This window comes from Andrographis paniculata, unplaced genomic scaffold, assembly GCF_009805555.1.
Source record: "Andrographis paniculata isolate CXL003 unplaced genomic scaffold, ASM980555v1 Contig45END, whole genome shotgun sequence".
Classification (NCBI taxonomy): domain Eukaryota; kingdom Viridiplantae; phylum Streptophyta; class Magnoliopsida; order Lamiales; family Acanthaceae; genus Andrographis; species Andrographis paniculata.
Genome location: NW_026137579.1, coordinates 1,677,979 through 1,692,506, shown reverse-complemented (window position 1 = coordinate 1,692,506; position 14,528 = coordinate 1,677,979). Strand labels below are relative to the sequence as shown.

The window sequence follows — 14,528 nt, the reverse complement described above, 5'->3', positions numbered from 1 at the left end:
GCGCATTTAGGTCGAATACGGTTAAATAAGGACCACCGAGAGGTTAGACGCTGAGTTTATAAAGCCATAAAGAAATTTGACGCAATTTTAAAAGTACGGGGATTCGACGTAATTTCGTAAAATCACAGGTGAATTTTGTACAATTTAGCCAATTAATTCAGTGATACTACTGTCTATTGTATCAGCTATGGTATTTATTAAGTTTGATGATCCCAATCGATCTCTGCAAGCATAAAATTGCATGTCTTTAAAAGGAATCCGAATTTTAATTTTTATATTCCATTTATTTGACATCATAGATTCTAGTAACAGCTGGTAAGTATATAAATATATTTATATATATATAAATAAATAAAAAATAAAAATTACAGGTAATTAGGATAGTGATTTTTTCTACATTGAGAGTTTGATTAAGTACGGCACCTAATCACTCTACTTTGAGATAATTATGTAATTAAGCATTGGCAATTAGGTGTGTTCCTCAAATTAATGAATAATTCGAATTATATTACATATAAATTATTAATTTTAATAATTTTTAGTATAGTAATCTTGTAAGGATTACAAAGAAAGATTAATTAACCAAATAAATAAATAAAATTAAAAGGAATCTGCAAAAAAGTCACCTTATTTGGTGCATTTGTGTTGATCTATTGGCAAACACAAATTAGAAATGTCTCCTTAATTAATCTCTGCACTCTAAAAGCACAGCAACAATATCTAACAAATTCACCATTGTTTTTTTAATTTTGTCCTAACCAGACATTGTGATCTGCTAATTTGTCCTGTGTTTGAATCTCTATATATATATATATATATATACATAGATATTGTGTGAGCCTCTCCAGTGTCCACATATACTAAAAATCTTTAAAAAGAAATTTAAATATATATGTAAACTAAACAAATTTGTGACGTGGTAGAATTTATTCTCTCGACGATTTTTGTAAATCCCAACTAGCTTTTCCATGTCTGACGATGTCCCTTTTCATCATGTAATAAATTAATAAATATATTCAGTTTTACTTACCCATTTGCCAATTTAAGTTAAGATGTTATTATTACAATAGTAATAAAATAATAATGGGCATTTGGAATTGGGGCAACATAAATAATTTCACCCTTTTTTTATCAATGTACAAAAGCAGACAAAAAGGTAGAATAAATTAAACCATATTGCCCATCTCATGAACTGATCATTTTTTGTTTTATTATTTTAATATATAGATATATATATATATATATATATCTGTCTTTCTGCAGCATTAATAAAATAGTGCATTCTTTTAATGGCAGAAAATCTCACAAACCCAATTATATCACATGGATATATATCTTGATGATATGCAGGGCCTTTCTAAATTGAAATAGTATGAATTATTTTATTACAACATACATACATATATAGAGATTAAATGGGAGATGATCAATGATTAGGGCGTGCATGGTGCTGTGATTATTATGAAACAAAAATACTTAGGAAGGTTTTTAAGGAAGTTGGGGAATTAACTCTGATTAATTAAATAATTGCTGGTGGGCCCAACATATCTTCTCTAATTTTCTTTTTCGAAAATTAGATGACAAGAATCTTAAGGATCTCTGTCAGGTTGTAACAAAATTTAAACTTAACCACTCTTCCATTTTTATTTTTTTTTTCAATTTTCATTTATATATATATATGTGTGTGTATATAATATAGCTTCGTGTTATGTGTGGGATAGTAGACCACTCACTTTGATCAAGATGTATTATTTTTTGCTGTGAACATGGATATTTAATATTCTTGATTAATAAACTTGTTACAAGAAATTAATCTTGAATCATTACTAAATTAAGTTCAATAAATCAAGTGCAAATTAAATCAAATACATAACTTAATAGTGTAATCCACAAAACTTAGTTCCATTAATGAAGTCAAACAGTGATTCCTTATTATCCAAACTGACTGCATAATTTAATGCACCTTATATATATATATATATAATCTCAAGCTTAAATATAATTGGATCTGCAGTGCAGTGCAGCTGTAAATAATGAAGTTAATTACAATTATATGAATAAACTCATATAATTAAGCAGCACTTGGGGAAATAAATAAAAATAAAATAAATGTATATAATTGGAAGTTAGAAAGGGAAGTATATTTAAGAAGAGAGAACACCCACTCCCTTCAACCACCATATTTGCTGTGTATCTCGTGGAGATATTGAGATATGTATGCAGCTTTGAAATTGATGACAGAAGCCTACAGTTGTTGCCAGTCAGTCACGAATTCGATTTAATTAATTAAATTAAATTATTTTAAATGATTAATTTGGCTGCAAAAGGTGAGGTTTGATCTGATCTTGCTTGCTCCACAGAATCAATCATTAGTCTAGTCTGCATTCGTTTCTTTCTCTTCTTCTTCTTCTGTTTGGTGTGGTTTTTTTAATTAGGTGTTTCCATGTCAGCTGAGGGACCCAAATTTTCTGTATAAAAAGGGCTTCACCATTGACAATTGCATTTCAAGAATTCAATCAAACGCTAGTTACTTGTTGCAGCTAGCTAGCTAGCTAACTCGAGATTCATTCTTTCATTTCTTCATTCAATCTCATATTCTTGTCCTTTAATTCATCGGATATATATATATATAGAGAGATGGCGATTATCGATATTGAACAGCAGCCTCTTGTGGGATTGTCGAGGGTTGCAGTTTCGGACACACATGGTGAGGATTCGCCATATTTTGCTGGGTGGAAAGCTTACGATGAAGACCCTTATGACGAGGAGGGCAATCCTGGGGGGGTTATCCAGATGGGTCTTGCTGAGAATCAAGTAGGTTTTATTTATTACATGTACTGTCGATCTTGTTCTTATGGGTTTTGGTTGTGATGATGGAAATTTGTGTCTGATATTTAATTTAATTTGATTAATTACCTCAGGTTTCGTTTGACATGCTGGAGAAGTACCTGGAAAAGCATTCTGCAGATACGACGACGACGACGACAGGCTGCAACGGTAAAAAAACTACCTCGGCCTTCAGAGAGAACGCACTCTTCCAGGACTATCATGGACTTTTCTCTTTCAGAAAGGTATCAAAATGATGCACAGACAAAGTTGAAATTCAATTTCTGCAATTCTGATCAGACATTAGACAGTTTAAGGATGCAATAATATTAATAATTTGTTATGACTGCTGTGCAGGCAATGGCGAGCTTCATGGAACAAATACGAGGAGGACGAGCCACGTTCGACCCCGACAGGATCGTCATCACCGCCGGCGCCACCGCCGCCAACGAACTTCTCACCTTCATCCTCGCCGACCCCGGCGACGCTTTGCTCATCCCCACTCCTTACTATCCTGGGTAAATAAATAAATTCAATCACCATTACTGTTCTTACACTAATTAATACTATACGTATGGATGTAAGGAAATTAATGATGAGGGTATTGAATTGAAGGGATGGATCAATAATTGATCAATTGGATTTTAATTTAACCTTTTTCTGATTTTTCTCGCAGGTTCGACAGGGACTTGCGATGGAGAACGGGCGTCAACATCGTCCCCATCCACTGCGACAGCTCCAACAACTTCGAGGTCACTCCGGCGGCCATGGAAGCCGCCTACGCGGCGGCGGAATCCGGCAACATGCGCGTCCGCGGCGTCCTCATAACAAACCCTTCCAACCCTCTCGGCGCCACCGTCAAACGCTCCATTCTCGAACAAATCCTCGACTTCGCCGCCCGGAAAAACATCCACCTCGTCTCCGACGAAATCTACTCCGGCTCCGCCTTCTCCTCCGGCGAGTTCGTCAGCATTGCCGAGGTCCTCGCCGCCCGCCGCTACCGCGACGCCGACCGCGTCCACATCGTCTACAGCCTCTCCAAAGACCTCGGCCTCCCCGGCTTCCGCGTCGGCACTATTTATTCCTACAACGACCGCGTCGTCACCACCGCCCGTCGCATGTCCAGCTTCACTCTCATCTCCTCGCAGACGCAGCAGCTCCTCGCCTCCATGCTTTCCGACGCCGATTTCACCCAAATGTATATCCGGACCAACCGGGACCGCCTCCGGCGAAGGTATCAGATGATCGTCGACGGCCTCGCCCGCGCCGGAATCCGGTGCCTCTCCGGGAACGCCGGATTGTTCTGCTGGATGAATTTGGGCCCCCTCCTCCGTGAATCCTCCATGGAAGAGGAGCTCCGAGTTTGGAAGCTGATTCTTAGGGAAGTGAAGCTCAATATCTCGCCCGGTTCGTCCTGCCATTGCTCCGAACCGGGCTGGTTCAGAGTTTGCTTTGCCAATATGTCTGAGGCCACTCTCGAAGTCGCACTTTCCAGAATACACGATTTCGTCGCAGCAAGATCGTCACACTGACACACAGATACACACATATACATTTAATTAATAATCGATATATTATCGTCGAATTTTATTGTATTAAATTGATGATTTATATTTTGTAGAAATTTTTTCATTCTTTCAAACCGAAGAATGGGTTTGAATTGAATTTGAATCTAATATACATTTAATTTCTCATATATGCAGTAATTATGTTTAGTTACGTTTTTATTTATTTTATTTTATTTTAAATCATACGTTTGTGTGTGCCCACACTGATACACACGCACGCACGCGGATGTGTCTGCGTATGTATTATTGGATGATTCAATAAATAAAATAAATAAAATAAAATGTACAAGTGAAATAAAAAAAAATGACTGAAATGGTCTGTGTTATTAATGTCAAGAAAAAGTACACTGATAATTGGCAACAGAAGCAGTAATTACTCATTAGTCAACCACAACCGCAATGTTAAGTGTTTAGGTAGGAGTAATTAAATTAATTATTAGTAATAATTCGTTAATTGGGTAAGGGTGTTCCCATTTGTCCACATTGAAAATGGGCACCAGCTGGCAGATCATTGACTAAGCCACGTGGCAGTAGGATATTCAGCAATATATCCACGCCGGCCATGCAGATACTGCACTGCGCACTGCAAGTCATTGTTTAATAATAGTGACCACTTTTTCAATAATTGTGAAAAGAATAAAAAAAAAAAAATTAGTAAATTTTGGGATTTGAGGTGTAAAAAAATATAGGTATTTTTAATCTTTGATTTGATAACAAAATCAAACACATTTATTATTGTATATACATTCAATATATGCTTTGAAATTGTACTAGTTATTTGCTTCTTAAACGCTGCTACACGTATCCACCAAATTTGGAACAAGGCTCAGGACACAGGAATTGAGAATATTTAAATACGTATAACGTTATATATTTATTTTATTGAAATTTAAGAATTAAGACACACATATATATATATGTCATATTTAATGTATGCAATAATGTACAAACACAATACACACGTACTTCGTTACGTGTTTCAATCCACCAAACACTTTTTCTCCAATTTGTACTATATTTTATTAGATATGTATATATTAAAATATTAATTGTTTCATACTACTGATATTAATATTTATAAATTTCCTTTTTTTTTTCTCCAGAAAAATTCAATTGGATTATTAGTCGGCAGCTTCCTGTGAGCTCACTACTAATACTCGAATTTCTTAAAATAATCTCACAAATAATATATATTTATAATTTCTTGGTCAACAAGATATATATATAATTCATTACATAATAATGTCACCCATTCTGACCTTATTATTTAGAAATAAATTGTGGGTTTGACATTTTCGTTCGGGCTTCAGCTTCATTACACAAACATTATTATACAAATAATAATAAAACTAAAGGTCAAATAGTTTGTGATTGCAACACATAAATTGAGTAATTTTAAAAGTAAAACCTGATTCTGACCCTACATATATTAAATATTGAAAATTAAAATTAAACCATAAATGTCACACTGCTAATTAATATGAAATTCTTATTGTGACAAATATATTTTATTTTTTTTTATATACATAGGAGTTTGAGATGGGGCTTTTAATTTAGTATTGACCTCAATACTAAATTGAAGGTCAAATAGCCTGTGTGCATGATTGCATGCATCACATCATTGCAAAGGGAAACATATCATTGTTGATATTTAAAATAATATGTAAAATGATAATAAATCATTCTCAATCATATTCATTAATTATTTAAAAAAAAAAAAAAATTAAATAGTTTCTATGGTCACAGAAGAAAAAAATAAGTAAATAAATAACTATTAACAGCGACTGTTAAGTCGGCTGAATAATAACCCTACAAAGTACAAAGAGCATATAGTAGTGTATATACAGACAACGTGTATATTATTCCCATGAAACATTTCATAGATAAGATGGGCTATGATGGTTCCAATTCGAGTCCATAACATTTTATTATTGGGCCGCCAATAGGCCCAATACAGAATTTGTGGTTTATTCTTCCCAAATAATTTCGTTTGTTTATTTTTATTTTATTTATCCGTCGTGCGAAGGCGTTCAGTGCTTCTGTCGTTTCTACTCTTGGCGGCGTCGGAAGTGCGAATCCTCTTTGTGTAACTCCGGTAATCGGGGCCGAGGCTCTTCATCGGAAAAGGGTTTATCGGTCAAACACGGATTTCTAGATCACGCATTGTTTAGCAGCTGCGATATTGGTATTTCCATGGGTTTTAGTGTTTTTTGTGGTCAGATCTATATTGTTTTGCTGATTCTAGGGTTTATTTGGTATAGGTGATGGTTGTTGATACTAAGTTTTTGATCTATGACCTAGTTGCTGAATCATTTTTATTCTTGGCTATTTAGATACTGTAATTGCTTACGGAAGAAATGATGTGATATGTTCCGTGTAGGGGGAGAATAATCTGTCTTATTTCATGATATCTGCTGAAGTGATGATTGAATGGGCTGAGGGATAAGAAATCCAAAAATAACCTTACTTATGTGAATTACTGCATGAATGCTGGGAATTTGAAGGGGGTTTTCTGATCATTGGATTTGCTGGGAGTAATTTGCTCTGTTTAGGAAGTCGTTGCTCTCAATCGATAATCGGTAGCAACAAATTCTCAGCCGTTGCTGGTTTAGTTTTTCAAATTGGAGTCACTTTGAGGTTCTTAAAGGATTTTAGCCAGCTTGATAGTTACTTGTAATGGAAACTTTGGATGCATAGTCTGTGGGTAGAAGCAGATAAATCTTGTTTCAGTTAATTTTGTATAACTACAATATGTTTATGCTGATTTTTTTCATTTCACTGAATACATCACTTAGATGATTGGACATATTGGTGAGTTGCTGAGTGCTATTAGAATCGCAGCAAGAAACTATCAAACTCCTGTATTATTACCCATAGTTGGGTTTGCGAACCGGGTTCCATGCAAAACAAGTTTAGAAGAAGGAAATGTGTTCTGATGTGCAAAATATTTTATTATCAACTGAATGATGCAATAGTTAAATTTTAACACTGAAAAGGAAGGACCAGTGTCTTGCATATGACTGTAATCTCTCCCACGAAATAACTGGAATTGGTCAGTGGATTGTCATGTAGCCTATTAATGCCTTATATGTTTTGTTCATTTTCATTCTTTAAATGTTGTTTCTTTGTTTGAAATGGTAGATTTTCTTTGGAATTTAATGGCGTCCAAGCTGCATCAGTTGCAAGCCCGGGCATCCCAGGCGACACAATTTGTGTCTAAGCATGGATCTGCTTATTACAAGCAGCTGTTGGAGGAGAATAAACAATATGTGAAGGACCCCCCCACTGTCGAGACTTGCAATGAGTTAGCCAAGCAGCTGTTTTACACTCGTCTTGCCAGGTTACTACTCCACCTCCTTGTTTCTTTTTGCAGAGTTTCTACATGGCACATTCAAGTGAGATTCTAGTATGGTTGAAAGCATTTGATACAGAAAAGGGCCTTATTTTCCATGCCTCTTGGAAGGTTGATTGATTAATAATTTAATCAAATAGCACCTTGCCATGAGATATTGCCAGCACAATTTGCACTGCAGAATGATAGTATACAGTTTGTGCGTGAAAATCAATTTCCCTAATTATGCCAAGCTACATCCTGCATTAGATAGCAATTGATTCATGTATGAAGGTCATCCTTCACATGAAGTTCCCGAGCCCATTGTCCCATCAAAATTACCATATGCATTCCCATTGTTCAAGCTGTTACTCTTATCATCATTATGCTCATCCAACTCCACATTTGGGATCCTTTTGTTCTTTTTGAGCTGAGAAATATTGGTAGAATATATACATATATATATATAACTTGCATATGTTCTTTTTATTGTAGCATTCCAGGCCGCACCGAGTCATTCTGGAAGGAACTTGATTACGTCAAGAATATGTGGAAGAACAGGCATGAGTTGAAAGTCGAGGATGCTGGTGTCGCAGCTCTGTTTGGGATTGAATGCTTTGCATGGTTTTGTGCTGGTGAGATTGTTGGAAGAGGGTTTACATTTACCGGATACTATCCTTAAGAACCAACTCAATAGCAGGACAGCCCTAATCACGGAACTTCTCATCAGGGCTGACATGAGATTTCTTTTCTTGCATAGATTTTGAAGCTGAGAAATCAGTTCTACATTCTTATGCGGCTGCAACTGGATTTTTTTGAATAACTAGGATTTTCCAATATAGCTTCTTGTGGAGTGATTTCAAACTGAATAATATATATAGTCTGATGACACTGCTACTGCCACAAATATCGGTCTTTGGAAAAGTTTCAGTTGGTGGCTTCCTGTTTCTGGTTACCCGTAAAATCGTTCAATGTTCCATACTTTCATATTGAACATGGCTGTGTTTATGTTGCCGTATTTTTGTTCATGTTCACGATACTATTTTATACAGTCATATTTTTGCTTATATTTACAACTTTGTTTTCAACACAATCATAGTCATATTTTCTGCTCATGTTTACAATCTTATCTCAACGAAGTCATACTTTTGTCCATGTCAAAATATGACTGAAATAGATTGCTTAAGTCACTTTTCTGATTCATCTATGGGTTGTTTCGTTATATAAATTTTAGCATAATCCACCAAAATTGATTAAAAAATTTAATCAAACTGGATAAGGGGAACAAAAATGAATTTTTCTCTTAATATTTGTTCCCATGAATAATTACAAAAAGAAAAAAAAAAAAAAAAAAACTGTTCCATGTTTTCAATTCAGTCCATAACATTTTCTATTGGGCCGCCAATAGGCCCAATACAGAATTTGGTTTATTGTTCCCAAAGAATTTCATTTGTTTATTTCTAATTTATATATCCGTCGTGCGAAGGCGTTCAGTGCTTCTGTCGTTTCTACTCTTGGCGGCGTCGGAAGTGTGAGTCCTCTTTGTGTATCTCCGCTAATCGGGGCCAAAGCTCCTCATCGGAAAAGGGTTTATCGTTCAAACACGGATTTCTAGATTACGCATTGTTTTAGCAGCTGCGATATTTGGTATTTCCATGGGTTTTAGATTTATTTCTATTTTTAATTTTTTTTGGTCAGATCTATATTGTTATGCTGATTCTAGGGTTCACTTTAATATAGGTGATGATTGTTGTACTCAGGCTCTGATCTATGGTTTAGTTGTTGAATCATTTTATTCTTCTCGATTTTGATACCATTTTGCTTACGGAAGAAATGATGTGATATGTTCCGTGTAGCGGGAGAATAATCTATCTTATTTCATAATTTCTGCTGAAGTGATGACTGAATGGGCTGAGGGATAAGAAATACAAAATTAACCGTCCTTACGTGAATTAATGCATGGAATTGTTGAAGGGTTCTCGTGATCATTGGATTCGCTAGGGAGTAAGCTCTGTTTAGGAAGTCGTTGCTTTCAATCAATAACGGTAGCAACAAATCCTCATGCGTTTGCTGGTTTGTTTTTCAAATTGGAGTCACTTTTGAGGTTGTTAAAGGATTTTAGCCAGCTTGATACTTGCTTGTAATGGAAACTTCGGATACGCAATCTGTGGCAAGAAGCAGATAAATCTTGTTTCAGTTAATTTGGTATAATATGTTTATGTTGATTTTTTCATTGCACTGAATATATCACTTTAGATGATTGGACGTATTGGTGAGTTGCTGAGTGCTATTAGAAACGCCGCAAGAAACTATCAAACTCCTGTGTTATATTACCCATAGTTGGGTTTGCGAGCTGGGTTCCATGCAAAGCAAGTTTAGAACAATGAAATGTGTCCTGATGGGCAAAATATTTTATTATTGACTGACTGATGGGTGCCTTCAATTATAACTCTGAAAATAGAGGATCCTAGTCTTGCATATAACTTTAATCTCTCCCGCAAAATAACTGGAATTGGTTGTGGGTTGTAGTGTAGCCTATTAATATATGTTTTGTTCATTTTCATTTTCATACTTTAAATGTTGTTTATTTGTTTGAAATGGTAGATTTGCTTTAGAATTTGATGGCGTCCAAGCTACATCAGTTGCAAGCCCGGGCATCCCAGGCAGCACAATTTGTGTCTAAGCATGGATCTGCTTATTACAAGCAGCTGGTGGAGGAGAATAAACAATATGTGAAGGAACCCCCCACTGTCGAGACTTGCAATGAGTTAGCCAAACAGTTGTTTTACACTCGCCTTGCCAGGTTACTTCTCCACTTCCTTGTTTCTTTTTGCAGTGTTTCTACACGGCATATTCAAGTGAGATTCTAGTATAGTTGAAAGCATTTGATACAGATAAGGGCCTTATTTTCCATGCATCTGGGAAGGTTGATTGATTAATAATTTAATATTATTTGCTAAAGCTCTATCAAATACCACCTTGCCATGAGATATTGATTGCACAAGCTGCATCCTGCATTAGATAACAATTGATTCATGTATGATGGTTATCGTTCACTTAAAGTTCCCGAGCCCATCGTCCCATAAAAAAATTACCATGTGTTTTCCCATTGTAAATGTCAAGCTGTTACCTCTTATCGTCACTATGCTCATCCAACTCCACGTTTGGGATCCTTCTCTTCCTGTTGAGCAGAGAAATATTGGTAGAATTATATATATTTATATAACTTGCATCTCTTCTTTTCATTGTAGCATTCCAGGCCGCACCGAGTCATTCTGGAAGGAACTTGATTACGTCAAGAATATGTGGAAGAACAGGCATGAGTTGAAAGTTGAGGATGCTGGTATTGCAGCTCTGTTTGGGATCGAATGCTTTGCATGGTTTTGTGCTGGTGAGATTGTTGGAAGGGGGTTTACATTTACCGGATACTATCCTTAAGAACCAACTCGATAGCAGGATAGCCCTAATCAGAATACTTCTCATCAGGGCCGACATGAGATTTCTTTTCTTGCATAGCTTTTGAAGCTGAGAAATCAGTTCTACATTCTTATGAGGCTGCAACTGGATTTTTTTCTGAATAATCAGTCAGTGATTTCCCAATATAGCTTCTTGTGGAGTGATTTTAAATTGAATAATATATATATAGTCTCATAACACTGCTACTAAAACAAATGTTGGTCTTGGAAAAGTTTCAGTTGATGGCTTCCTGTTTCTGGTTACCCATGAAATCTTTCAATTTTTCATACTTTTGTGGTTGCTGCTGATGCCCTTGATTCATTTTATACATGGACAAGTATATTTTATTTTGGCAATTTTTATGCATCCAAGAAAAGTGCTTTTATAATCAATTGGTGTTTTAACTTTTATGACTAATTACAGTAAAGCATGTACTGTTAGAAAGATCCTGTATATTCCAATTTGCATACACTACGGGTGTGTTTGTTTGAGAAATTTTCCTTCAAATATACTATTTATCCCATTTTTTTCAACTTAAAAATATTAAATTAAATAATTATTTTTTATTTTTTATATTATATTAAAATCAATTTTATATTCAAAATATGACATTAACATTTATTTATATCACATCGTACAACTATTCAAATTCAAAATTTTACTATTTAAATTTTAATTCAAAATTCAAATCCTCATAACAAAAACACCCTAAAAACAATTCTTCAAATCAAAACAATAAAGAAACACGGTGTATTTGAATTTTCTATTTTACCACTCACCTGAAAAACATACGCCAACCAATGAAACGGCAGAGGCTACGGAATTCCGTAACCTTGAGGAGGGCGATTTTGGTAATTTCGAACAGAATAAAGCATGTGGGTCTGAATCTAATAGAAGCCGGCAATCCATGGAGACTATAGGAGAATGATGTGCGAAATTAATAACACGAATCGGATCACGAAGATAATGCTGCAACGATCTGCCATAGTTCAGCACCGGACAAGCGTCACCGCCGCACTCCTGTTCGTGTTCGTTGTAATCTTTGAATCGTCTAATGCTGCACAGGCACGCGTTTGTTTTGACTGTGTTCGTTTTTGTTTTGTTTTTATTCGGACTTCGACGATTGTTTTGTTTAATTAACTCGCTGCCCGGGAATGGCAGGTCGGATGCAGCAAGATATGTGTGGCGGAGAATTGCAATAGTAAGCGCTTCTTCGATGACTTGTGAATTTTGTTGGATTTGTGCTTGAAATGATTTGCAATTTTCATCTTCTTTTTTTCAATCTGGATTGCGTGCTTCAGCTATTGGGATTAAGTACGGTAAGTACTGCGGAGTGGGATGGAGTGGATGCCCTGGGGAGAAACCTTGCGACGATCTGGATGCTTGTTGCAAGATTCATGATGAATGCGTCGAGAAACATGGTATCTACTTTTTGTTTTTCACCCTCCTAAATTAATTATCGCATAGTCCATATAAATTGGCTTATGAGTTTTGAAGCGATTGAGTTTGAGCAAGCAAATACCAATTTATTATAATATGTTCTTGGTCAGTTGATTATGGTGAAAGGAAATTGTTAAAAACTTTGTTCCACAAAATACAATGCTCTGCTCTTGGTTTTATGTTTTTAATGCTTTCCTTTCTGTTTCTATCTCCCATTATTCCCGACAATCCAAGGCGCTAATTTGTGTTCGTCTTTGAGTTGTCATTAAACTTCTTTAGTTCAATTTAATTTTGCTTGTTGCTTGCTCTGTGGAATAAGCATCATGTTGTTTATTACCTGGTTTATTTTGTGGTGAGCAGCTTAGCTTCATAAGATAGATGATATATTGAATTTGTTTGGCTTGATTAGAAGTTTTTGGCATTTGAGTTTTTTTTTTTTTTTTTTTTTTTTTATGGAGTATCACTTTTGAGTTCAATCTGGTCCGTCGAATATGGACTTGATCGGGGATTTGTGTGGATTGTGGAACCATTTGTAGAACTGGAAATGATCAATATCAGATTTAGAAGCAGAGAATCTAACAAAGCTAATGCTTCAGTGAGACAGTACCGCAAATATTGATGGTCCTCTTTCACTTCAAACAATGATTTCATATCCACATAGCCCTCAAGTTGTCATGTTTGGTTCTTCATTTAATCTCTATAACTTATAATAGGATTACTACTTATGAATATGAGGATCATCTACCTACCCAACTGCACTATCTTATCAAGATTTATGTATTCATCGGTTGGCCTTGCTGTGGTTCCAAGGCCAAGGCACCTTGTATTCTTAATTTGATTTATACCTAGAGATTTATATTACTAGCTTACCTCTTTTATCCCCTTCTTAATTCATGCAGAAATTACTCTTGTCTATGGTGAAAGAAACTTAAAACCTGATATACAACAGGAACTACATTGTATTAAAATGTCCCAAGATTGCCCATTTGTCTTTTCATAATCTGAACCTATACACCTCATTCAATTCTGTGCTCCATGGCATGTTCTTGTGTGTGTGTGTGTGTGTGTGTCTGTGGTGTATAACTTGGTTAAATATTAACCATCTTGATGTGAATATTTTCAGGCATGACTAACATTAAATGCCATGAGAAGTTCAAAAGGTGCATAAAGAAAGTGCAAAAATCTGGGAAGGAAGGGTTCTCCAAGACCTGTCCATATGATATAGCAGTGCCTACAATGACTCAAGGCATGGATATGGCAATTCTTTTTAGTCAGTTGGGTAACCAAAAGATTGAATTATAGCTAGTTAGTTGCACTTACCACATCATTCTTTCAAATTAATTGCAATTTTTTTCCTCATTGAACAGAGGAATCTGAACAATTTTCTTCCTTGAAGTGTCAACATTTTACTTGTGTTCATCAACACTCAATACTCTTTTCGACTGCAATTTGCTAATTATGTGCGATAGATTTAAAATGACATTCAAATGTGGCTTATGAAAATATTCCATCACCATTGCTGGATGTAAGCTTTTTATATATATATATATATATATATATATATAGAAAATGTATATATATTTAAATTTTAAAACTAAAACATACTTCTGCCGTCCCATAACTGTATGTTTACATTCATCATTGAATTTAATAGATATTGTACTTTAATAGTAAATAATGTATTCTTTGTATATAATAATTATAACCCTTGTATCTTAATTTGAAAGAATGGTAAAGGAAGTAAATAAATACGTTCAAGATTCTATGTTCTTATTTGGAATATATTTGTGAGGTCTGTCAGTTTGTGTAACCCAAACTTAACTTTGAAGATAGAACCAGTTGACCTTTACAATCTATATTATAGACGACTTTTGATCGGCTTTCTCCATTACAATATAGTACTATCG

At 35.2% G+C, this 14,528-nt stretch overlaps 4 protein-coding genes across 5 annotated transcripts; all 4 read left to right on the top strand.

The window, feature by feature from the left end:
• The first annotated feature begins 2,511 nt into the window (after positions 1-2,511).
• Positions 2,512-4,467, top strand: LOC127251916 (1-aminocyclopropane-1-carboxylate synthase 7). Its single transcript, XM_051275867.1, has 4 exons — positions 2,512-2,814; positions 2,922-3,071; positions 3,184-3,344; positions 3,503-4,467. Exons 1-4 carry the CDS (start codon positions 2,638-2,640, stop codon positions 4,356-4,358), a joined length of 1,344 nt encoding a protein of 447 aa, XP_051131824.1. The 5' UTR covers positions 2,512-2,637; the 3' UTR covers positions 4,359-4,467.
• Positions 4,468-6,411: 1,944 nt separating this feature from the next.
• LOC127251785 (uncharacterized) lies at positions 6,412-8,719 on the top strand. Its single transcript, XM_051275656.1, has 3 exons — positions 6,412-6,579; positions 7,536-7,734; positions 8,221-8,719. Exons 2-3 carry the CDS (start codon positions 7,553-7,555, stop codon positions 8,405-8,407), a joined length of 369 nt encoding a protein of 122 aa, XP_051131613.1. The 5' UTR covers positions 6,412-6,579; positions 7,536-7,552; the 3' UTR covers positions 8,408-8,719.
• A 462-nt stretch (positions 8,720-9,181) lies between these two features.
• LOC127251784 (uncharacterized) lies at positions 9,182-11,444 on the top strand. Of its 2 annotated transcripts, none has more exons than XM_051275655.1 (3): positions 9,182-9,256; positions 10,330-10,528; positions 10,977-11,444. In XM_051275655.1, the coding sequence occupies exons 2-3, from the start codon at positions 10,347-10,349 to the stop codon at positions 11,161-11,163; spliced, it is 369 nt and encodes a 122-aa protein (XP_051131612.1). In that variant the 5' UTR covers positions 9,182-9,256; positions 10,330-10,346; the 3' UTR covers positions 11,164-11,444. The 2 variants fall into 2 exon arrangements, with proteins under 2 accessions (XP_051131612.1, XP_051131611.1); XM_051275654.1 differs by having other exon boundaries at positions 9,204-9,372.
• Positions 11,445-12,021: 577 nt separating this feature from the next.
• LOC127251887 (probable phospholipase A2 homolog 1) lies at positions 12,022-14,101 on the top strand. Its single transcript, XM_051275812.1, has 4 exons — positions 12,022-12,246; positions 12,343-12,382; positions 12,483-12,602; positions 13,745-14,101. Exons 1-4 carry the CDS (start codon positions 12,106-12,108, stop codon positions 13,921-13,923), a joined length of 480 nt encoding a protein of 159 aa, XP_051131769.1. The 5' UTR covers positions 12,022-12,105; the 3' UTR covers positions 13,924-14,101.
• The last annotated feature ends 427 nt before the right edge of the window (positions 14,102-14,528 follow it).